General features: G+C 38.7%; 1 protein-coding gene across 5 annotated transcripts in view; it reads left to right on the forward strand.

Moving 5' to 3' along the window:
- The first annotated feature begins 352 nt into the window (after positions 1 to 352).
- rad18 (RAD18 E3 ubiquitin protein ligase) overlaps positions 353 to 24,847 on the forward strand; it is a 51,188-nt gene continuing 26,693 nt past the window's right edge. For 2 of the 5 annotated variants that reach the window (XM_027147250.2, XM_027147253.2), the window contains exons 1-11: positions 354 to 520; positions 2,137 to 2,215; positions 2,521 to 2,582; positions 2,785 to 2,855; positions 12,254 to 12,591; positions 15,271 to 15,370; positions 15,812 to 15,856; positions 17,108 to 17,289; positions 19,059 to 19,129; positions 19,240 to 19,300; positions 24,481 to 24,603. In XM_027147250.2, coding sequence (XP_027003051.1) covers positions 470 to 520; positions 2,137 to 2,215; positions 2,521 to 2,582; positions 2,785 to 2,855; positions 12,254 to 12,591; positions 15,271 to 15,370; positions 15,812 to 15,856; positions 17,108 to 17,289; positions 19,059 to 19,129; positions 19,240 to 19,300; positions 24,481 to 24,603 — 1,183 coding nt within the window. In that variant the 5' untranslated portion in view covers positions 354 to 469. Of the gene's footprint in view, positions 521 to 596; positions 730 to 2,136; positions 2,216 to 2,520; positions 2,583 to 2,784; positions 2,856 to 12,253; positions 12,592 to 15,270; positions 15,371 to 15,811; positions 15,857 to 17,107; positions 17,290 to 19,058; positions 19,130 to 19,239; positions 19,301 to 24,480; positions 24,604 to 24,847 lie in introns of those variants that run through there. The other 3 variants (XM_027147249.2, XM_027147254.2, XM_027147251.2) reach the window with 3 other exon arrangements.

A 24,847-nucleotide genomic window follows, 5' to 3' on the forward strand; every position in this document is an offset into this window, starting at 1 on the left:
CTGATAGATATAAATGAAAACGTGGTCTGAACAGTCTACTGTAGAGAGACATTTCGGAGCAGTTTTAAGATTTACTTGCTATGAAGGAACTTCTGTACATGACATGTCTCTGGGGGTGGGACACATGAATGCACTTGAATGCTGTTTATAACTCTAAAAGGACAGGATACAAAGCTCTTTTTGTTTCAATAGTCTCCTCTAAGACACAACAGTGTATTGTATTTGTTGTTTTTATTGACCTATGTTTAAAAATAAGATTACTGGATGGGAGAAGTGATTTAAACTCGATTATGAATATTCATCAACACATCCCGTTAAACATTATGAATAACTTAAGGATCAGTTAGCGGAAATTACGTCAGTCTATGACGTGAAAAAGTGCGCGCGGAATTTCTTTACTCTTAACAGCAACAGCTAGCTGAGCTTAGCGGGTATTTTAATAAACTCACTTAGCCTGTTGTTGGGTAAAATGTCTCAGTCAGTCGAAGCGGATTTACCACCGAACTTGTCATGCCTGAAAGTAAGTTTAAAGCGCGCTATTTCTCTCGCTGAACCCTTCAGTCTTTAAGGTAGCTAGGAAAGCTAAGCTGCTAGCTGCTGTGTGAAGTCAGTGTTAGCGTCTAATGTAATGTAAATAACAGCTCAAATCAACAACACCTCTGTGTCCCTTGTTGTTATAAACACTGCTATGCGGTTATGTTCACGTCTATAAAAGAGAACAGCTGAACAGTAAGTGTGTAACGGAGGACAATAAGATTCTGTGCACAGTTTTCGCCGTTCAGTGGCTTTTACGGTAAACCCCTGTTTAGCACGAGCACTAGTGTTAAGGGCAGTTTTATAAAACTCCACCTAACCACCTATATGCACTTAAATAAACACGATTGTGTTCAAAACGTTTAAAAAGGTTTAAAAGGCCTATGTCTGAACAGTCTGTGGTACATAGGACAGGGCTAAGTGACTAAAATACTTTGATATGGACTATAATACTTCTGTGGTGTGTTTGGTGCCAATAAATAAACCAAGTATTACCGTGCATGTTTATATAAAGAGTAGTGAAAGTCTGTTTCCACATCACAGACTTGTACAGTGAGTACCAGGGGAACGTTGTGGGGATAAGATGGGATGAGATGAGCCGGGATGGGATGGGATGAGATGAGATGAGATGACTTATTCACATACGAGGAGAAGAAAACATTTAGAAGCAGTTACACAAAACTCACAAGACCACAGATGTATAATAGCATCAAAATAATGTGTTTTTGTTGATGTAGGATTGAACCCAAATGCACCGGGGTTTGAAAGAATCAAGTGAGTCATGATTATAGAGATTTGCCAGAGGTTTTTGTAAAATGTTTATTAATGTAATATAAAAAGAATTAATTCGTGCTTTTATCAGACATGTTTAACTGTCTTTAGTTAAGGGCCGTATCTTTTTCTTAGCTCTATGTACTGTAGGTGAGGGTTCTTTTGGTTTGTTTTGTTTTTAGAATGAATCCATTTCACATGTCGAAAAGTGTCGTCTGTTTACAGACCCACATGATAACAAGCCTGAAATCCTTTTCCCATTGACTGTTACTGATCGACACAGAGAGAGGGATTAGAGGCTTGTCAAATACTTATATGTCTAATCTCACTGTTCTTGTTCTCGAGATGACAGGATACGTTTTGTGAATCATGGGCACGGTAGCTGATTACTAGCAACTGAAGTAAAAAAAAAAGAAAGAAAAGAAAAAAACGCAGAATCCAAATTTTTTTTAAAAAGTTAAATTAAACAGTCGCACTCTGATTTGGAAAACATCAAACGTGCCCAGTTTGATAACCACTTCTGATTCTTCCACACCTATGATTTAATGTCATCTAGAGTATGTATATCAATCTGAAAATCAAAGTCTGTTCAGAAAACTGGAATAAATCAATGTATGATAACGCTAATATAGAAGTGTGATTTATTGTTTTTCTGTAAGTGGAAAAGATTGTATGTATGGGATACTGAACATGGATTACACCATACTGCACTGTCTGTTATTGCTTTTATTTGTTCTTTACCTTTCAGAAACCTTTCAGAACAGATAGTCATTGTTGTTTACTACTTGACACCTCTTGATTTATCTTTTTTGTTGTTGTTTTTTGCATCAGGATATCGACACTTTGCTGCGATGCCCTATTTGCTTTGACTACTTGAATATATCCATGATGACGCAGTGTTCTCATAACTGTAAGTATGTACCTCAGCTGTTGGTCACATGTGTATGCTGTTTTGGGGTATTATCTTTAAATGAATCATTAAACAAATAGTATGGAGTGGAAGAAAAATTAGGATTTAACCCACATTGTTCTACTTGATGTTTGCCAGTCAATTTCCACATGGCTGTAAACCAAAACAATCTCTCAAATTTGCATATTACAAAGATAATTCATAAATTAATTAATGTAGTTAATGACTGAAAAATGTCAATGTTGTTGTGACGAAGGTATAAAATAGATTCTTTTTGACTTTTTTGTTTGTTTGTTTTCTTACAGTTTGCTCCTTGTGTATACGGAAATTTCTTTCCTACAAGCTGCTGTGTCCTGTTTGCAACACGGTGGGTATTACACATCTCTAAGCACTTATACTTTGGCTGTGAATCATTTTATAGGTTATTCTATTGTTCTATTTTTATACTATTGGATATAAGTCTTCTATCTGTTTCTCTACATTGCTGGAGCCAAATCCGTGCCCTGACTAATTAGAATATTTCGACATGATTGTCACAATATTAACTGGATGTCAACTTTATATTTCAGCCACTGACAGAACAAGAGCTGAGGAACAACAGACTGCTGGATGACCTTGTTCAGAGCTTCCAAGCTGCGAGGTAACATTTATGCTTTGATGTGATATGTAGGAAAGACAGATTTATGCCTTCTCATTACAGGTTACAAGCTGCCGTTCAGCCACAGAGAAGACAAACCTGGTTCTTATAAGGGTCATGATTTCAGAATCTATTCGTATCAGCAAAAATGTGTTCTCCATGTTGCACATGTTTATCTGGAGATTAATCACCGGTGATCTCCATTAAAACCACCACTAAAAATCAATGACACTAAAGGCTCCATGTCTTTTTAGAGATCTACATAATTACAGAGTAGACAGTTTTAGTCGCAATAAAGCTACATGTTTAACTTATTATTTCAAAAGACTTGCTTGCTTTTTTTTAACTTAGCGTTATATCTGAAGTGCAAAATTAAAAAGAGAGAGAGATTTGGCAGTGGTTATTGGGAAATGTTTAAGAAAAGGAATTTTTGTGCTTGTATCAGACAGTTATTTGGCACTTAATTACGCTTATATCTTTTTCATAGGGCCTTTTTACACCTGGTCACTTCATGTGTTTTCTCTGATCCGATAGTTATCTGATTTGTTAAAACTGTTCCATTTACATTAGGCCACATAAATGCGTCTTTGCGAATCGGATATCAATCCGATCTTTCTACTCCCGCCCAAAATGCAAATATATTTTACCTCATTTCCAGGGTAATTGAAATGGAACACGCTTTGGTGTATGCGGTTGCTACAAAAAACAGCATTTACTGTTTGCTGCATTTTCGCTGGCGGTAGCAGTGCATTTTAAGATCCAACGAGACACCTGGGTGAAAGATCGGAGCCTGCGCTGGTGGGAAAACATATTTGTTTCTGGCGCAATGCACTAATCGCGAGTCACCTGCGAGTGCCATACTTCCGTTTGAGAGGAGTATAGCGCTGACGTATGTGGCTTGAACAACCACATGCATTTACACCTGTCCAGTTTCATCTGAAATGCGTCCCAGACCACCTCCTGAAGTGGTTTGAGCCATCGGATTTATATCCATCTCGAAAATGTTTCGGAGGGCATTTACACATTGTGTTTTTACAATCTGATAGCTATCCTCCGGTCACAGAAAACGCATGAAGTTACCAGGTGTAAAAAGCCCCTTAGGTAAACATAGGTGAGGTTCTTTTTTATAGGATATACCAGAAATGAGCATCTTCTACTTCACTCGCCAAAATACAAGTGGGCTTTTTTTTCCCCCTCTGGCTTTTGGCTTTTAAGCAAAAACGCTCTGTGACCAATAAAAGTTTGGTTCAACTTCACAACATTTTGAAGCCTAAATCCAAAGGCCAGAAGTAAAACTCTACTATTGTGCTATAAATGAAAGTCACCACAGTCTCATGACATGAAACTCACTCCTGCTAAGCTTCAGGCGACTCTTTTAATCTTTATTCAAACACATGCTTCCTGATAAACATCCGCTGTGTTCATTTTGTAGAGGAATCTGGACGAATGAGAAGTCTGAGTAGTTACGTGTGTGAGTGGAAGCACAGAGATCTAGAGGTGAAAGCCTGCTAGAGTTTAGTGCAAAAGAAAAGCAGAGCAGGAGTTATAACATAGTGTCATTTCCCCTTATTACATGCTATTTATTTGTAAAACTGTTTAATGGTACAATATGACCATATTATAGCATTTTCACACACGACATGCTTCCGAATAGCTTTTAGACACGAGTGTGACTTGCATCACACAGCCACTGATTTTAACTCGTGTGTCAGTCTGCGGTGAAGCCAGCCTTCTTAAAAACAAGTTTGAGGGCCTGATTTGGCTCGTGAGTCTGGTGTTTCACGTCATCTAGTGCAATAAAACCATTTTTGGTGGTGTGGGTACATTGCTGCCCCATGGCTCCATGATCCACAGTTTGATCCTGAGCTTTGTTTACTGTCAGTGTGCATTCACCTCACATCCACATGGGTGTCCTCACCCCTGTTTTCTAACCTAAGCTTTCTTTTATTATTTTTATGTGAAGCATAATGGATTTACTTGCTTTTCCAGGTAAATCTATGCAGAATCTCCGAATCCAGCACAAGTTTTTTTTTTTTGTACTGGTCTGTGAGCTTGTGGTCAGGTCCAGGCATTATGTCAGATTTAATACTAGGGCGTGTGGCTCACTTTAGACTTGAACAGAATGTTCTCAGGCTGTGGTTGGGTCGTCTTTAGAACAAACCGTGTACGTAAGCCCAGAGCAGGGGGCTGTAGTTTAGAGATGTGGATTAGTTAATAGGAATATGTCTGATTGTGGAGTTTGGGGGATTCTTTGCCTAATCTTTGAAATGTGGTCTATCACTACTTAACTAGCCAATTGTTGCTTAGGTGCCTTGTGTATTTTATATATCTCAAATCTATATGTGCTATTTAGACATGTACACTGAAGCCATAAGTATGTGCTTTACGAATGAACGACAGACAGACAAATTCTTTTTACAACAGCTTAGTCAGCAACAAGATACAAAACATGCACACACAAGAAAAAACCTTAAATACAGACAATTTAAAAAAAAGAATGGAAACTTAACATATAGAGGACAACAATCTCCTCATCAATACAACATTTGTCAGACTGTATAATTATAATCACACCCCCAGTGTCACCCGTATGAGGATGAGGTTCCCCTTTGAGTCTGGTTCCTCACAAGGTTTCTTCCTTTACCATCTACGGGAGTTTTTCCTCCCCACAGTCACCTCAGTCACCTCAGACTTGCTCATTGGGGATAAATACAAACACATTTAAATATATCTCATATTAATCTTGAATGTTTGTATCATATTAATCTTTATATTATTCTTTATAATAACCTTTTGTTCTATGTTTATCTTCTGTAAAGCACTTTGAGACAATTGTAAACAGCGCTATACAAATAAATTTGAGTTGAATTGAATATAGCTCTGGAGCTCACAGCACCAGGAGGTTTATACTGTAGTCTATTTGTGTTATTCTTTTAAAACACTATTTCATTACAAAATACTGTAGGCTATTGCATATTAGGATATTATAACAAGTTATGGAATGAAAGTCTTGATGTTAGGCTTTAAAATAATGTACAGGGGTTGGATACCTCGGCCACTGGATAGCATTGCTAAAGGAAACAGAATACCAGTATAATTACACTGACGCCTGTGAACTCACTGAACGACCAAAAAGTATGCAAATACATCTCCATGCATATATTTACATTTAAATGTCCTGTCTGCTGGGAATGCTACGTACGAAAATTGTGTAGTTAGAATACAGTGATTGTGGTTTTTGTTTTTATCATATTAAATGAAATAAAACTGCAGGGTTTCTGAGGGTCTTTCTTGTTTTTCTTCAAATCCTGAAACACTGACAGTGTGTGATTGCTCTCCTACTCTGTGTCTACTCACCACTCACGTTTTATTTTGTTTGTTACTATCCTCTCTTTTCGTTTATGTGGTTTTGTGTGATTATTAAAAGCACATGGAGTGTGATTAGCACAGACCTGGCCACCAAACATTCAGATGTCAGTATCGCTACAGGTTTTGATGGTTTATTTAGAAAGCACTGTTTAACACTTCCTTTGAGTTTTGGTGATAGCAAGTATTGTTGTTGATGCTTTTGAAATGACATCCAGTTGCTTGTGGCAGATTTGGCAACCTGCTACTGATGAAACACAGTCATATGTGGTCAGTAGAGACACAGTCTAGAGACACAAAGTCGTCCGTTATCTGCTTCGCTGGCCACTTCTGATCGGATCAGGGCCAAAGTTTCCATCAAAAACAAGTGTGAAGACTCATGAGTGCTACAAGCAAACGTGTTTTTGTATCACTTTATACACCTTATTTTTCAAGACCTGCAAAAATATGGTGATCTCAGACATCACCTCTGTTAGACTGATGAAGAGAAATCTGTTGAGGTGATGGAGAACATGAGGCAACAGTGACTGATGAGGAATCAATATCTGTTCTTCATATAAATCGGGTTTCTAATGAAACACTGACTTCTGCAAACATTGTGCTTTGAGTCTGGAACACTAGCAAACATAAGTCTTCCCAACGCTGTCTGGTGTGTGAAGGGATAATTTACTGCATGCCGGTATAAGAGATGGCCATCAGGCTGGGGAGAGAAGTACCTTAGATATCGGTGTTGCTCTCAGTCGCTTAATTTCCTGTTGTCGCCTTTCGAAGAGAAAGGCAAAGTTCATCAAGCAATATTTATAATCCCTTACAAGCAATATGTATAATCCTCTTTTGATCTGTGTGTGTGTGGGTGGGTGTGTGTGTATTCAGACACTTGATTTAGCTGATACTGTGAAATGTTATGAAGGTTGAACTTGTATATTCACTTACCAACCACTTTATATGGAGTCTCTATTCACCTGTGCTTTCACAACGTTTTCTAGTCAGCCAGTCATATTGCAGCACCGCAGGGAACAGAATCCTGCAGATACAGGTCGAGAGCTTCAGTTAATGTTTCAGACAGCAGAATGAATTTCCAGGCTTATTTTAGACAGCCTGTGCCTGCAATAGTCCAATATTTAGCCTGTTGATGCAATGTTTTTCTGCGCACCACGCTTGTAAAAAGCGGTTATTTGAAGTAGGCTTCCTGTCTTCTCCAGCCGGTCTGATCATTCTCCTCTGATGTCACTAATCAACAAGGATCAAACTTCGTTATTAAATAGACGCAGAAGGATTCAATAATTCCCAAGTCGGATAAAATGGTCGATTTCCACAGCCGCCTTCTACTTCTCACTGTAGCTCACACGGGTATAAATTACTGTTGTTTGAAATCTTCTATGAGATCTATTTAAGCAGTATAAAATGGTAATGCCACTGTATAATCTATAACACGTGTTGGTTGTTGCAACCCGGAGCTATAGCGCTATCAGTCACTTTACAAGTGGAAATGATTACAGCTATCTCACGCCAGCTCGTGTGGGTTACACAGAATTATCATCTTTTGTCGTACTTAATCTGTGCTATCGTGACACATTCAGTTTAGCAGGCGATTATTTGGTGATCTTTTAAACAATTATTTACCAAATGTTATTTAGCCAAGGTAAATAAGCTAATCCTTTTCAGTCATTCAGCTTGTGGTTTTAGCTGTAGCTGTAATAAATTGGCACAGATGCTCGTTATAACCAGTTCTCAGTCTGACCGCTTTCTTGAATAGCTTTTTCTTTACAAAATCTCTACCAGCTCTATGAGTCTTAAAGGCTCTCTTGCATGATCAGGTCTCCTCAGCTCCTGCCACAGCATTAGGATTCAGCTCTCAGGGCTTTTTCGCCTCAACAACTTTCAAGCAGTTCTTTCTAAACTTTTATTTTTTTAGTTTTAGATTACTTGTTGAGTGTGCAAGGGATATGGTAGGCTAGTGTTCAAGGTGTTGGAGCTTAAATCCCAGGCCCACCAAGCTACCACTACTGGGCCCCTGAGCAATTGCTCAGTTGTATATTTAAAAAAAAAAAGAGAGAGATAAAATGTAAGTTGCTCTGGATAAGTGTGTACCGAGTCCCATAAAAGTAAAAATTTAAGGTTAAGGTTATGTAAAGAGCAGTATATAATAAGAACTGTATTATTACATTACTACACATGCACATTTTCTCTTTTTCTTTTATCATCAGTTTTGCATTTATTATTAGCTTGCTAAAGTGCTAAGTATTCAGGCAGCCATTGACAACATTATCGATTGAGGAAAAGAGCCACTGTAGAAAACCCAGTTCTTCCTCCATCCACTACAAACTTTCTCACAAACAGATCTGCGTTATAATGTGGAGAGTCTTTGGTTATACAAATAACAGATACTGAATAGATGAATTTAATATTCTGTGCAAATACTGTTATTGCATATGGCAGGAACACATGCAGTCTCTAGTAAATCTGTGGAAAAGGCAGTCCTCGGCGTCTTGCAGTCCTCGGCGTCTTGCAGTCCTCGGCGTCTTGCAGTCCTCGGCGTCTTGCAGTCCTCGGTGTCTAGCAGTCCTCGGTGTCTAGCAGTCCTCGGTGTCTAGCACCTTGTCAAAAGCTCCAGTCATAATCTCATACAGATTGCTTTGGACAATAAAATCTAATTAAGGTGGAGTAGATTCAGTAATTTATTTTTACTAATTTATTTTACTGACGTTGTGAAAAAATGATCTGATTTTTTTTTCCTTAAACCTATGGTGTTCTCATCAGTGTAACAAAACAAACAAAAAAAAAAACAGGATTATGTCATTTTTGTGTCCTTGAGTTTTAGTAGCTTCTGGATGATTCAAATGTAAATCTGGATTTCTTTTCGTAAAGGCGTAAATTGCAAGCAGAATGGAAAATAAATATCCCCCAAACCTATTTTGTGGCCAGGTTAACATTTCATACTGACAGACTGACATTCCTCTTAGGATTTTTAAAAAATATTTCCCCAAATTCCTCTGATAATGTCAAGTGGCTCAGGCTGGATTGAGAAATACAGTCAGATTTATATTCACTTGGTTCACAGAGCTTGACACTTAGGATAAGATTTTATCTTTCTTTACTTTCACATCTAGACTCATCCAGAACTTTTCCAGCTTTTCACACAATTTAAAATATATTTATATTTTGTATTTTGTTATATAAGGGATATAAAATGCATTTATTTCTCCAGAGGCATATAGGAAGTTTAGAGATCTCTGCATTATTTATTCTCATTGTGGCCCTAGGGGAAGAAATGTTAGGTGCAAGTCCACTTATTGGCAAAGCTGCCGGTTATTGCATTCATTTTACTATATAAACAAATAAGATATAGTCTTTATAGTCTTAAACTAAAAACCCAAATCCAAATAGTACCCTGTCATGCAGTGGATGTGCAAACATTCATTCATGCCTGTAGGTGTTGCCTATTTACATTTCTGCCCATTAGTGAGCTGAATCAGGCCCGAAGGGACACAGGAGCTGCAATTAGGTGCCTGGCCTAAGTATTGACTTTTTCTCTGATGTGCCACTGCTCTTGACCCGTCTGCTCTCTCCTCTTTCTCCCACAGCTTGTGGCTGTTCAATGAGCTCCCACACAGCAGTGTGAACAAAGTGAAAAGCTGTTTTTGGCTTAACGGTTTACTTAGTTTATTAATGACTGTTTGCAGGTAATTGTAGGGTTAATATGTACTCACTGTGACCAGTCCCTCAGACACCACTGGAACAGCAAGGCCAATTCATTTATCTGTGCTGTTGACCAAAGACTTTTAGGTTTAAGATGGATATGAGGCAAACGTTTAGTATTCAGCTTTGTTACTTACATGTAGATGTTGTTAAATAGCACACAGTGCAAGTCTCGAGGAACATAAAAGTAAATTGAAATTTATTTGGTGGATCCAGATATTTCTTGCAGTAACTGCCACAGTAGATATTTTTGGGACGTCACCGAATAGTTGGTTTCTTCTTTTGTCATGCTTGTCCGGGCTTGTTCTGGTTCAGTTGATTGTTTTGACGAGGGGAAAAAAACTCCATTGCGTTAATATCTGGTGATATAAGGTGCGAGGTCTCACTTAGCCAGTCTAAACACTTCCATGGCACTTGTGCCTTCGAACTTTGCTAAAACATGCATTTAAAGATGTCCAGTAGTTAATTTCACACGTGTTCACTAACTCTTTCTGCTCTGTTGTTTTAAATCATGTGCCTTGCCTGGCATTACAATTTTTCATGATTTATGCCTATCTTGGCAGAAACAAATCAGCCATCTCCGGAGTATAGTATCGTTTTTGCTTGAATACTTGATGCTAATAATTAAATGAATATTAGCATTGTACTAAGGTTATTATTTGCATCCGCAGCGTATAACAAAGGCAGAAGGTTAAAGCTGCATCAGCCGTTCATTTTAGAACTGAGGTTTCCTATGCTAGCTAAAGGTTTCTATACTCTAGAGACTATTGCTGATTTTTATTTATTTTTCCCCAGAAGCTCTAGAATAGGATCGATTCTGAACCGACTGAATAAATCTGTTCATTTTAATTATGTTATGGAGTCAAAAAAAACAAAAACATGCCTGCGATTAAAAATTGTAAAGCTTTAATTAAAAAACCCTTACATTATTAATTACTAAGCAGCCAAAGTAAATTATGTATGCAAGCACGACAAACACTGCTGATGAAATGTCACCAAAATAAAGTACACTTTATACATGTAACCTGGGACATCAAGAAATGACACTAGGATTGTTTGGAAACAGTAGAATCAAATGTACTCGTGTGTGCATGTCAGTATTAAGAGATTTATTAGACACACAATACAGCCTGTAGTGATAGTATTAGTTCCCACCTTCTTTTTCATTCGATTGCCATAATTTACTGCATAACATAAGATTGTCAGGCTTTAATTCTAGGCCCTTTTGTTCACTAATTAAGGACAGAGATGACGACTTTTTTTTAAGCTTCCATGCACGAGAAGGTAAAAATCAAGGTCATGGATTTCCAAAGCTGAGCTAGTTTCTAAAAGGAAAATACTACACAACTAACTAACTAAGTACACAACATTTGCTCAGTGAATGAAGCTGTTCTGGTGGGAAGCTGCTCACACGGCTTCTGGTGGTGAGCCACACTGTTATAATGTTCACTTTAATGATAGTCATCATGTGTCAGTTATAATCCGTGCTGTGCAGATGGAGCAAAATCTCAAATTCTTATGATTGCTTTTGGTTTTCATCCTTTTCGCAGTCTGGTGAAGCTGGGGAAAAAAGCAAAAAGAGTCTCATATCCTAATATGGTGGTGTCAGGATCTTTGCTCAATCACACGTTTTACATCTTAGTGATGTAAAGTGACAGGAGGCTGTCAGAATGGGGCTTTTGTGTCTATGTAATAAAATATGGACAAAATAACGTCGATCAGTGCATATCGTTCTATCGTCCTACCATATGTAGACTATATCAGAGTTTGATTTGCTAGTCTAGCCCATATCTGTGATTAGGGTTACCTGTTCTTGGCCATCTTGTGCTTGTTTTGTAAAATAATTGTCAGAAAAGTACACTGCAATATTGTCAATCAAAATGAACTTAAGTACTTAAATTCAGTATCCTCCAGAACAACACTAACACAATCCACGATGTGCTCTTCTGTCCACGTAGGAATGCAGATGCTTGCTTTCTTTCTTTTTGCAGGTGCTTAGGAATGAGCGATTATAAGAGAGTGATTCGGGGAAAGCAGAGCACTGCACCACTCAGTGTATCTACTTTTATACGACTAAAATGCTTTCACAAATAGTTTGTCTGCCTTTGCTTTCTGCACGTAAAGAGTACCGTCGCTTAGTGCTTTTGTGCTCATTAGTGTCAGTTCTTTACAATCATGTACCCATTCGACAACACAGCAAGTTTATAAATACATAGAGGTACTTTGTGTGCAGGGTTTCCTTTCATTGTTTTCTCCACATGTGAGGTGTCGTCGTGATTGTGTTTGATTTTCCCCGAATCACTAACATGCTGTGTACCTCTCTGTTGTGTTTCCAGGCAACAGCTGTGTCAGACAAATTTCGAATCACCGCCGATCTCCCCCAAGACCCCCACGATGGCCGTCGGAGGAAAAGCAGCTAGGCAGAAAGCCCTAAAGAAAGAGGGCGCTACTCTCACTCACTTTTTCCAGAAACGAGGCCCAGTCAGCTCTTCCACAGGAACACAGCCATGCTCGAATGGTTTGCTCCCAGTGAAATCAGAGCCCATGGAAGTGTGTGTGCAGGAAGCTTTCCTGCCAGAGAGTGCAGTGACCGTGACAACAGCAGTGAAAGAAAAGAAGTGGAGTGTGCACGCTTTCCCCTCCACATCGCAGGATATTAAACCTGTGCCCAAAGGTAATGCACGTGAATACGCATAATGGTTTGCATGACCTATTCCACTTAAATAAAATGTAGTCAGAATGAAACTAGAATGAAATGCAGCGTGATGAGGAAAATGATATTAAGCCACTTTTAAAATATGGTGTTTTTAACACTGTGAGAACACCAGCACTTCAACAACATGTGTTTAATGTGATCTATTACAAAGAGAATTTCATGTGAAATGTAACGGAAATATTCTCTTTCACTGTATCGTTTTAATCATTTGTATTGTTTTAGTGCCACTGCGTTTTACATTTAGCGGTTGGACCTGTCATCATCCTCAGTTGAGGATGTAATTCCCACACACACTTTGGTTATGTAGTGTATATACTAAGCAGACAGATTCTATTCCTCTCTCAGATATAAAAGACAGTTCCTTCGACAGCGTCCAGCAATTTATGAGTGGAGGCGCTGCACATATGCTAGTTCAGAATAGCCAACATATTCCCATATTCATGGCATCTTTCACCAAGCAGTTATCATGTGGATGCGCAGTGAGCACATAGCCGGCGTGGTGCTTCATCTGGAGCTGCCACCGTTAGTGTAACCAAAGCAAGTCTTCATCAATGTGGCATAAAAATCCCTGTTGTCACAGGTATCATACAGAAGAGTACATTTACATTTCCAGCATTTGGCAGAAGCCCTTATCCTCAGCAGCTTGCATTTAAAGGTGGGGTCTCTATGGTTTGAAAGCCAATGTTGACATTTGAAATCACCAAAACAAACACGCCCCTAACCCAAATGGGTACCACCCCTGTTTTGATAGCTCCACCCACACATACACCAGACAAGTATAACCCAAGTATAACCCAGACAAGTATTATGGCAGAACCTGATGGGGCAGCTGACCAAGGGTATATTTTTTATCAATAAATGAACTCAATGAGTAATACTATGGTAATACAAATGTGTTTTTGTAGTACTGTGTGTTGTACCGTGAAAGGTTTAGCTCCGTTTCACGTAGAAGACGTTCAGTTCTCTCCAGCGCTGGAAAGCTGATCCTATATTAACACGGGTCCTACTTCTTGCCTTATCGTAAGCCTTTCTTCGCTTTCTTTCTTTGTTTTTATCCTCCATGTCAATGCTAAAACCGCTTTCTGCTAATGTCACACATGCACACTGAACATCTCTGCCCATATTGACAAGACCCGCCCTTTCTGGTCATTGGCTACACGTTTTGTTTTGGTTTTGTTTGGCGGCCCAACGCAGTTTTTTGAAGCATTTCTCAAACAACGGAGACCCCACCTTTAATCTCATTTTATACAACTGAACAATTGAGGGTTAAGGGCTTTGCTCAGGGACTCAGCAGTGGCAGTTTGGTGGACCTGGGACCTTCTGATCAGTAGTCTAACACCTTAAACACTAAGCTACCACATTTCCATTTACTGATGTAGGTTGTGTCTCATTTTCTGACGCAAGCTGACAGGACAGAGCATGTGTGTATTCATTTGATAAGCGAATAGAAGAATGATGGCACTGAGCCACACAGACTGCTCTGTTAAGAGAAACATCTCCTTAATTATTTCAGAACACCACGTCTGCTGCCACATTGTTGACTTGTTTATAGACTGTTTTCTCTGCATTTGATTTCTATTTTGTAGTACTGTCAGCACCATACGTTGCTACAAAACTGTAATAGAGTAACACGTCTCCTTGGCAGAGACGACGTAAATAATGTGGTACAGAATGTCTATTTATACTTCAAATGCAAACCCTTCTGTGACTTCTAAAACTGCTTATTACTCTTTTAAAGGTTTTGGCACCACCCTGGAATATTGCTAGGTGTTTTGTGTAATTTTTATGAAAGAATCTATACTGTTGTTGTCCTTCAGAAACCTCTGCAATCCCTTTCTTTTTGTTGGCCACATGCAGCTCTAGCAGCTCATTATGCAAATGTACGCTTCTCCATTTAATTACCCTGTGCCGCGATGCTAAGCTCTAGAAAGGGAACATTTCTCCGTGGCCTTAAATGCTAGCATAGTGCTGAGTTTTGAATTTGAATGATGTCTTTACCTGATGCCACCTTTTGAAAGAAGTTTACTTCTTCATTTACATTCTGGAAAGTGCTTTTCATAGCCAGAGGACGCCAAGCGAGCAGCGGCCACTTCACCTCCGTTACAGCCGCTCAGAGACTTTTATTGAATGAAATGATTGCTCTGGGTAGACACCATCATCTTCAGACAATCTCATGTAAATTTAACAACTCACATGTACCTCAACAAAATGATGGAAATCAGAAGTGACACATATTAGACTAAAACACAGGTCATTAAGCAGCTTATTGGGCCCAGGCACAAATTTTACACTCCATCTGGTGTCTGATTTCTGAGGTATCTGTTCCACCTGTTCCTTGAATGTGTGAATTGTGCACGCTGACTCATTTCGCTTCATTAATTCTCATTTTCCACTCCTCTTATCATTTGTCCTGCATCTTTGCGTCCGCTCAGCTGTTAAACGTTTTTGCTTATGAGTTGGTCTTTGAGTCTTGGTAGTACAATAGTGTTGATTCCTGCGTCTTCTATTCCATTTTCTAATTATTTCTGGTTGCTACCAAAACACAGACTCGCACGATTTATAAGCTGTTGTAATACAAAAACGAGTTGTACAAGTATATTACTAAAACTGTGTTCCTGCTTTCATTTTGTGTTACAGTGGAATGTCCGGTGTGTAGTGTGGAAGTGTCTCAGCAACACATTAATAAACATCTGGATACATGTCTGACCAGAGGGGAGAAGAAGGATAGCCTCAGAAGGTTTGGAAATGAAGTTATTTTCTTACTGTAAACTGAACGTATAGAAATCTGCACGTGACTGCTGTAGCAGCAATGACATTTACTTACTTTATTGCACTAAAGGAGTTTGATGCCTTTTAGTCTTCCTGTACGGTGGAAGTCAGAGCGGTCTGTAAAAGTGCAGAGTTCCTGTGTTGATGGATTTATGTGTCAGTTCCTTTCTGCCTCACCCATGAAGCAGATTTGTAAAATACAGGAGTCGTATTCCATTCCTGGTTTGTAAAATCTATGACCTATTTTAAAATAAGGTTGGTGGTTGTGAATACGCTCGTAGCAGAAGACACAAACCGTTCAGTGGCAGCATCCTAAAAGTTTCTACTAGGCCTCCGTAATGCTTTTTGTAGTGTTGTGTAAGACTAGTTTACTTGTGATTTACAAAATATATTATTATCTTCCCCTCAGGTCTGACCAGCTAGGCATGTCCTGTTCTGCATGTGTAGAGCCCAAGTGAGTGTCCACAGTTGTCTTGAAGTAACACAGTCAGAAAAGGGTTGTCCAGGCTTATCTGCAAAGGCCCGGTGTGTGTCAGGTTTCGTTCCATCCAAGCAGAAGATCCATCCCAGTCTTCTGAAAGCCAACATTTGTGTGGCTCCTGCTTGATTAGAATGCAAACCTGCACGTACACCGGCCCTTTGCAGATAAGATCAGACTGCCCTGAATTAGAAGGTGCTTTTTCCACAATCTCTCTAACATCTGGCCAGGTGATGTAAAAAAGTACCGCTGCTCATTTGTATGTCTGAAGATGTGATAAGCACACAGCTGCTTTGCCATCCACTGATTATTCAGTGCTGTAATGAGCAACATAAACAGTGGACATCTTCTTCATGGAGATTTTCAACACTAGCACACAAAAGCGTTCTCATGTGATGGTGATTGTAACTCTGCCTCGATGAGAGAGATGTCATGCAACCGTGCTCAGATCATAAAGAGCGTGATTACTCTATAAAAAGGAAGGACAGCGCATTGTCTTTTTGTTCAAGACCGTTGATTATGAAAACAGATTGATTTATGAATCAAATCTATTTTTCAACTCAATGTGCTTCTGTCTTCAGTGAACACGGCAACATTTGTAGATGGCGCATCTTTATCTTTTCCATGAATTTCTTCTACCATCAGCATTGTGGCCAATTTCCAACTTTGAAACGTTTATTTATTTCTTTGCCTTACGCAGAAATTTTGCCCTCCGAATCATAAAAGATGATTGTTACAACTCCAAGATTCTGTTTATGTTAACGTGTTTCTACACAGCCCAATGATCCTCCACCCTGGCAGCTGAGGTTGGCCTGATGGGCTTTGTGGCAGAATTTTATGGAAGTACTGATGAATGTGGTTGTGCTTCAGCATTCTGATGGCCTTAAGCACATCCCACCACTCCACATGCACACAGCTCGAGAGATTGATAGCAGATGAATGGAAACATGATGCATGGTTTTTCTATGTTAATGCCTGGTGTTTTTTTGGGCCTTCTGCCTAAACACGTTTTGATGAGTGACTTATGGTCATTTACGCGTACGGTCAAGTCGCGTCTTATTCAGAAAGCTTGCTTTAGACTTCAATGTTGGTTTAGTGTGATGTGAAATGTTATGTTAACATGTAGAAACTGTTACTGTATCGTTATTCTTAAGAGTTTTGTTGAAATCCTTGCACTTGCTGTCTTTTGAAATTGACAATCTTTTGGAACTTTATGTACATTGTCAGTTCTCAGAAGCGCAGGCCGATGGCCAAGCTGGTGTACGCTCTAATGACAATGGTGGAGTTAAAGAGAAGGCTGAGAGAGTGCCATCTGTCCACGCAAGGCTCCAGAGAGCAGCTCATTCGACGGCACCAGGAGTTCATACATATCTACAACGCACAGTGTGATGCACTCAACCCCAGATCAAGTACGTCTTTGGCATTCAATCAGAGACACTGCTTCACTTTTGTAAGCCTAGTAAATGGGATCACAAATACTTTGCCAAAAAATGTGACCACCTGCATTGTTGTTCTTGTCTCTTTATTTGCCAAAATAATTTTCTTTTTAATTATTTTTTCTGTATTTATTCAAATATGGCTATTTTCACATATCCAGATCTCTTCAGGCTCCTCAGGAAGTTTACTAGCAGTTCTTTGCACCGATTTAAATATGTGTTCTTGAGTGAGCATGCTGTCAGTAAAGGCTTGTACACAAGCATTGTGTGTTTTTTCAGGTTGTGAAAAGTTAGTCACTTTGTGGTTTGCAGTGAATCTAGTGAAAACCGTTAGCCGTGTTGTGCCCTTGTGCCAAAGATGTTTGGACTTGCCATCTCTCTTTAAGCGGAATAGATGATTTTTTTTTTCCTCTGGTAGATTGTGCTAGAAGCTGACAGAATGATTAAGGGTCAAGGGTTTAGATGGATTAAATTTGATTTCTTGTAGCTTTGTAGTATTCTTGGATCCTGAACTATCTGTCTGCCTGCCTGCCTGCCTGTCTGTCTGTCTGTCTGTCTGTCTGTCTGTCTATTTATTTAGCTAACATGAGGATAGATTTTGCTGAAGACAGATTATAGCTCTTCTGTTAAGTCTAATGAACACTACACAAATTCACTCATCTTTTTTTCTGTGCCTACAATGTGGCTCTAATAGTGTAAAGTGTTTTTAATTTTTTATGGTAAAGTATCAGTAAAGAATATAATGAAAGGGACAAGGTGTGTTTCATCTAGTGTGTGTACACTTCATCGTGTAGTGCAAACATCTCTAGTATAGCAAACAAATGATCAGCAACTGGGAGATTTGAAGTATTGTTGTGTGCATTCAGTATAGTGAGCTCTGGGTCAGGCTGCGGATTGTGCTGTAGGTGAAAAACCGATTCCACTGACTAAGCTAAAAATCCTCAAGGTAATGAAATGAAGTTTCTTGGCCATTTTGAGATGTTAATTTTGGGCTTGAAGAAACATACTATCTTCATTGCATCCCCCCCCCCCACCCCAGTGAAGACGGATAAAATGATTTAAAATCCAGTTTTTTAATTCCATCTAATGGTACATATACTCATGTCCTGTTAATGGTGCCAGATACGACAGAAATATTTTTGGGTATTTATTTACACATTTTCCAGACATTTCTATAGGTTTCCTAACAAACTAGCAGCAAAACAGCAGTGTTGCATTTAAAAGCAAACCTGATGCATTTGTTTAGTGTGAGCAAATATTAAGAAATTACTTTTTTTTTTTAAAGTTACATTTTTGAAAATAATTTCTTTTTAACTTTTTACAATTTAACAATTCAGATTGCAGAAGATAATCTTCCAGAATTTTCAAAATAAGTAAGTAAGTAAATAAATAAATTAAAATAAAATAAAATAAACGTTTACTAAAAGTTCATACGGCAGACACAATCTGAGGAAAGTGTTGTGTGACGTAATTAATCACAATATTAAAACTTTGTCATGCTGCCTAGCCAAACTTCCTGAGAGGTTTCCTTTTTTTGTTGTTGGATACCTTTGCTGAGCATATATGTTTAACCTGTCACAGAGTTTTAGTATTTTAGTAACTTTACCTGCCTATCTGTACATCTGCAGTCGTTTCTAGTCAGGCGATGCCAAATACTTTCACATGACCGTAATCTCACTGTGCTCAGTAACGTGTCAGCATCAGTCATTGTGTTCATGTGATATCCTTTTTCTTTCCGACAGGTGAGGACATTGCTAGAGAGGTTGAAAACAATGAGAAGATGAGGAATCTGCTGGAGAGTAAAAGTAAACCTGTATGTTTATTGTCTTGCTTCTTCTCACATTAAAGTGTGTCCATGTGTGCCAATCTTTTATTACTTCTGTGTTCTACACAAGCTAATGCTTACTTCCCCCTCCGTTGTAGGCCCTAATCATCACTAAAAAACACACAGCCGATGAAATCGAACAGTTGCACTCTGACTACAGTAAGTTACCGTACCCTTACCAACACCTCCCTTCCTCATCAGATAAACCTTGAAACATCTAGTCAAGCTTTCTTTCAGACCTGGCTGTTAAATTATCATTGATAGTTAAAAAAGCTCCTCAATACGAGGCAAACAGTAAGCTTTAATTGCGTATCGTGAATCTTTCCAGAAATGAGCCTGACACATCTGGCGTATTCCTAACTTAAACATGCACAGACTCTTGAATGAAGCTTTCTCTAAGGTCTTAGATATAAAGGTGTATTAGGGATGTGATTCTCATACAGATGCATCAGCCATGTTTTTATCGCCTTTTATAGTTCTAGAGCTGGGAAAAGTTAGTGATATGTGTTCAGCAATAGGCTTATTCACTCAAGTTCCATCCTTATAGTGAGCACGAAGCAACAGATTTTATTCCCGTCTACCTCTGTTCCTGGCTGTTCATTAGCGTGTTTTACCTGCTGCATTACACACATCAGCAGCGCAGTCTGTTATTACTGTAAGACTGTTATTACAAGGCAGATTAATTCGCGTGGACTAGTGACGTTTCTGAATCAGGAACACGCAGGTACGTGGAAGCAGTGATGAAAATCAGCAAAAGAAGCCACAGAGCAAGGCAATCATACACACTGGCTGCCACTGCAGCACACAGTCATCTCTCAGTTCAGCATACTGAGAAATAAAACAATAAACAGAGTCGAATTATAACTCTGTTGTGCGATTTGAAGAAAACACACCACAGCGCAGAGCAGAAACGTTTGACCTTTCGATTATATTACGTTGGCGTTTAAGTTACAGGACATCAGCACTACATGGCAATGTATTTTATTCTTCTGTGATGGATTCTGAGCAAATCAAACAGGAGTGGGGAAGTGGATATGGGATCGCTGTTAACTGATCACTGTTAAATAACACACAAGTTAGAGTAAGGAATGAACTTTAGTCATATTCATAGAAACATCTAGAGATTTACCAGCTCCAGTTGGACTCTGCTTCATGAAGTATTCGGACATACTAATGCCAACTACATAATGCCATTTATTTTCTTTATTTAGTCGTCAGGACGCATTTCCAGAACACAGAACTTCTGCATCTCTGTTGTCACAATCATTTTATCATCTCACATCAGATTGTCTTTTGTGACCCAAATACACACCATGTTCCTGTAGTTGGGATGTTTCGAGATTCTTTTTTTTCCCCCACGTCTGGTTTTCCTGCAGCTGAGAACGATGGTCCAGGGTCCAATTCAAACAGTCTAAACACTATACATGTGTAAGTGCCCTTGGAAGTGTTTTCTATTATGCTGTTTAGTTATTTATCATCAGGACAGATTTCCACTCTGAACCTTATGTAAGAAATGTATGAGATGTTTTTTTTGCCTGCTGCTATCTTGCTCACCACCTTGAAAAATTCTCCTAATGCAGTGTTTTCCGATGCTGAGCGGCTTGCACGATCCTAATGGATGCAATATTAGTATGTCATATATTGCACATGCATCACACTCAAGAGTTTCAACAGAGTGCAATAATAAATAATATCCTATACATATTTTAAGTGCCTACAGTATGTGTGTGGCTGGCTGGATTAATCCCAGGCCTTCTCGGTGTACTATATAACATGTGGGTGTGTACAGAACCTTGAAATGAGCTTCATGTCAAACTCCACCCTTCATAGTGCGGTAAATATAAAACACAGCTTGTGTTTTTAGGCTGAAGGCTACTCTCTGTGCAGCTTGCCCTAATGAAGTAAATAAATGAACTGAAATCACATCCACACTCATTTCAATGCATGATTTGTTTAATTATTTCTTTATTTATTGCAGTAAAGTCGAAGCCGGTTGGTATACGCCATGTGTAATAGCGCTTGCAGGAGGAGTATTACGTTAGGAAGGATGTTGAAATATTGATGCATAGCATCAGGGGGTCTCTATAAATAGCAGACCTGCCAAGATAACTTCTTGAATAATCAGTGAAAGGCATGATGAGTCACTCAGTGGCCTGGTGAAAGAGCAGATGAATGGGAACATGAGTTCGAGAGTGAATAAAAAGAGAGTGAACACAAACACTGACATTGCTAAAGCTTTTGGTGAGTCATAGTTCATATTGATGGTCAAAAGGAAGGGTTTCTATCGAAACATTTCTGTTATGCATTTTATCTGTCTGTTTGCTTTGTGGTGTTTGTGTGTGTCTGTGTAGTTGGAAATCTGAACAACATGTTCATTAAAGTGTTTGGTTGAATAGGTATTCATGGGTCATGAGCAGGTATAATGCTTTCGTTTTGTGCTGATTGAAGGCTCAGTGTTCAGTATTTGCCCCCTTAGGCTGGATATGGCCTTAATCACCACTAAATTCTTTGTCTGAAATGCATGTTGGGTTTTTACTAAAGCATACTTTCTCTGACCCAGCATCAGAGCCGCTGAACCTTTTGACATGCCTTCAAATGGAAGAAGTCGGCAAAAACTTGAACCCCCTTTGGTTTTCTCGCATGTGTGTCTTGTGTAACAAGTGCTGTCTGTGCTCGTTACTCAGGAGATTAAACTCGGCAGCTGTCAGCAGGGAATGTTCACTGCTGGTTAAAGGTTTGTCTACACACATGCCTAAATTCATACTTGTTTTTGTTTGTACATTATTGTGATTCCATAAAAACCACTAACTGTGGCTGTGGCTGAGACGGCCCCCCACCCCCACCCCGACACCCAAAAAAAACACTCCAGTATTAAAAGTGCAACCCATCCCACATAAGAGTACAGGTCATGTGTGAGGGCTTTTTTATTATTATTATTATTATTCACCAGTTTCTGAAAATATGTTCAAAACACTGCACTATAGGTGATCCTTAAACCTTTGTGTTTGGGAGTGTTTTCATTCTTTCATTGACTTCTTGAAGAATCCCCTAAGATTCTTCATTTATTCCGTTATTAACGTGTTTATTCGCATCTCTGTGCACAGTGTCATTGAAACAAATGTATATACAAATTTTTGCGTTCTGCTTTAGATTACCCTGTGCGTGTGGCATCTGGGGTCTTAGAATAGACTGGAATCAGTGGCGTCAACCATAATGAGCAGATGTGCTGAACTGAAGGTCACACACACAAAGAGAAACTACAGAAAACTGACAGTCATTTCCAATAGATTTTGTGCTGACGTGGAGTTTCCAGGAAATCGTAGAGAATCACGCAGGAAGACACTGTGAGGATTTTCACACTTAAATACGGTGCTTATAAAAACAGGTTTATTTGTGTTCACATCACTGTTTCCCACATGCTTAAGCTTATAGGTCTTTTGTTGAATTGGTTAAGCATTGTAATTAATCTCTATCAGCTACTAGAAGAGTGTATCATGATTGAAATGAGAGCTGAGACGAGAGGCAATGTTCTTTTATTAATTGCAGACGTGTAAATCCCAAGCGCTGCAAATGTTAGCATTCTTTCAGCTCCAGGAATAGAACCGAGATCCTCAGCACCATAATAAGGCTCTGATATATTCAATGTAAGGAACAAAACACAAGCACACAAGTAGTTATAGGAAAGTAAGCACTATAATGTGGTGTGAGTTGAAGTGCAAGAATCTCTGGATCAAAACTGGATAGTTTTCCTGGAACAACACTTCCAAAAGGTTTTATTGCTTTTACACCACTGCAGTTTGCTCACAAGTGCAATTTCTAACTTATTAATAAATGTCACTCCTTGCTTTTTAACCACTTATTGTTAATCGTATGGCATGTCTAGGAAATAAGAGGAACGTGGTTTGTCATGCTACCGAGGAAGCCAAAAGCACAAACTCTTTTAGCTTTAAAACTGTCCTGTGGTGGAAAATGTACAAACCGCCTGATGTTTTACAACATTGTTTTACATAACAAGACAATTTTTTTATTTTTTTTTTAATGTGTGCTCTATACATGTGCCTTTGAGTGAGTTGTTACTAAAAATGCGATAACATTTATAAACCAGCACATAATATACGCCATGGTGTGAACAGTGCATTTCAGCTAGAGCTGTTATCCGTGCTGTTAGAGAATATGAATGCACACCACCTGACCAGTCAGAGTCAAGAATTCAACATCTCAGCTCAGTTAAGAGCTGAAACTTCACTTTGTCAATATTAAAAGCAATCTCAGTATATTACAGTCTAACAATTCCTGTATGATTAATAAAAACTTGTAATAAGGCAATGCCTAAGCTTTGCACAGGAAAAGTGGGAAGCCATGTACATCAGGAGCTGAGATGTGGCCTTTCCTCAGTGTAGGCAATGTGACATTTGCGCACAACTCTAAAAAATTTCCAGCTTTAGCCAGGCAGAATATCCTTCTGTATATGACAGCTCCTTTCATGACATTTTGGCTTGATGAGGAGAAAGCTGAGATGCACTGATAAGCAGTAACTCTGAGTAATAACCGAAGACAATATGGAAAAACTTGTGATAACAAATAACCTCATATTATGGTTTTCATTATATTTTAATATTTGTTTAATGACGACCGTTGTGGAAAACAACACTGCAGTAGTGCATTTCATTCTTCTTCTGACATTCGTTGTCTTATTTAACAAATCAGATCAGAGGTACTGCTTTCTAGTGTATCCTGCATTATGTCATGTATAGTATTGCAAGAATTGCACCACATCTAAAAATGTAAATGAACCTCGGAATTTCATTTTTGTTTTTATTTGCATTTTCATATTCAAGTTCATAACCTTTACAGCCATATTCCATGGAAGGCATTTTCGACTAATTGCCCGGACATGCATGGATACTTTTTAAGTAATCTAACTTAGCTTCAGTTCTTGTGAATATGATCATAGTTTAGATCATTTTATCAGTTTCAACTTTTGCTTTTTCTCACACTTTGCCAGTAATTCCATATGCAGAGCATTACTCGGTCACATGTACAAGATCACTTACATCATGATTGCCAGTCAAGATCTGTTACCATTTTCAACCTTCAACTCAAGTTGCTTTATCTGTATGATCTTTGGACCATAACACACGTGGACTTTATTTTCCCACTGATTTGTGCGTTTTTTTATGTGCTCGATTATTGTTAACTTATGTTTAGAACCTTTAGAGCAGTATCCAGTAGTTCTGTTCTGGCATTATGTAAAACCTCTTCATTTTTTTATTCTTGTTGAAATGGATCAAACAGACACCCATATTTACCTCGCTAATCTCCATCACCGTCTTTCTCAGGGAAACAGCACAACGGGGAGTTTTCCCGATTAATTGCTCAGGTCAGAGGTCATTTGGAAAATTCCAGGAGAACAAAAATGAAGCAGGAAGAAGAAAAATCAGTGGAGGCATCGTGTTGCAGTGGTAAGGACCACATTTGTTCTGTCAAACAGGCCTTCTATCTCCAAAACAAGTGAACTGTAGTGAAGGAGTGCATAAGAAGTAAAAGTGGATTATGGCTAATACCATTCTGTTCCATTGGCCTACTAGGTTGTTTCTTGTCAAATAAATAAATCAAATATGATTTAAAGTGAACAAATTCAAAACGGTGCCATTATACTAATGGTTAAATGGTTAGAGGGGATTGGCTTTCGATTCTTTATGAAAT

The sequence above is a fragment of the Tachysurus fulvidraco genome, chromosome 5, assembly GCF_022655615.1.
Source record: "Tachysurus fulvidraco isolate hzauxx_2018 chromosome 5, HZAU_PFXX_2.0, whole genome shotgun sequence".
Classification (NCBI taxonomy): Eukaryota; Metazoa; Chordata; class Actinopteri; order Siluriformes; family Bagridae; genus Tachysurus; species Tachysurus fulvidraco.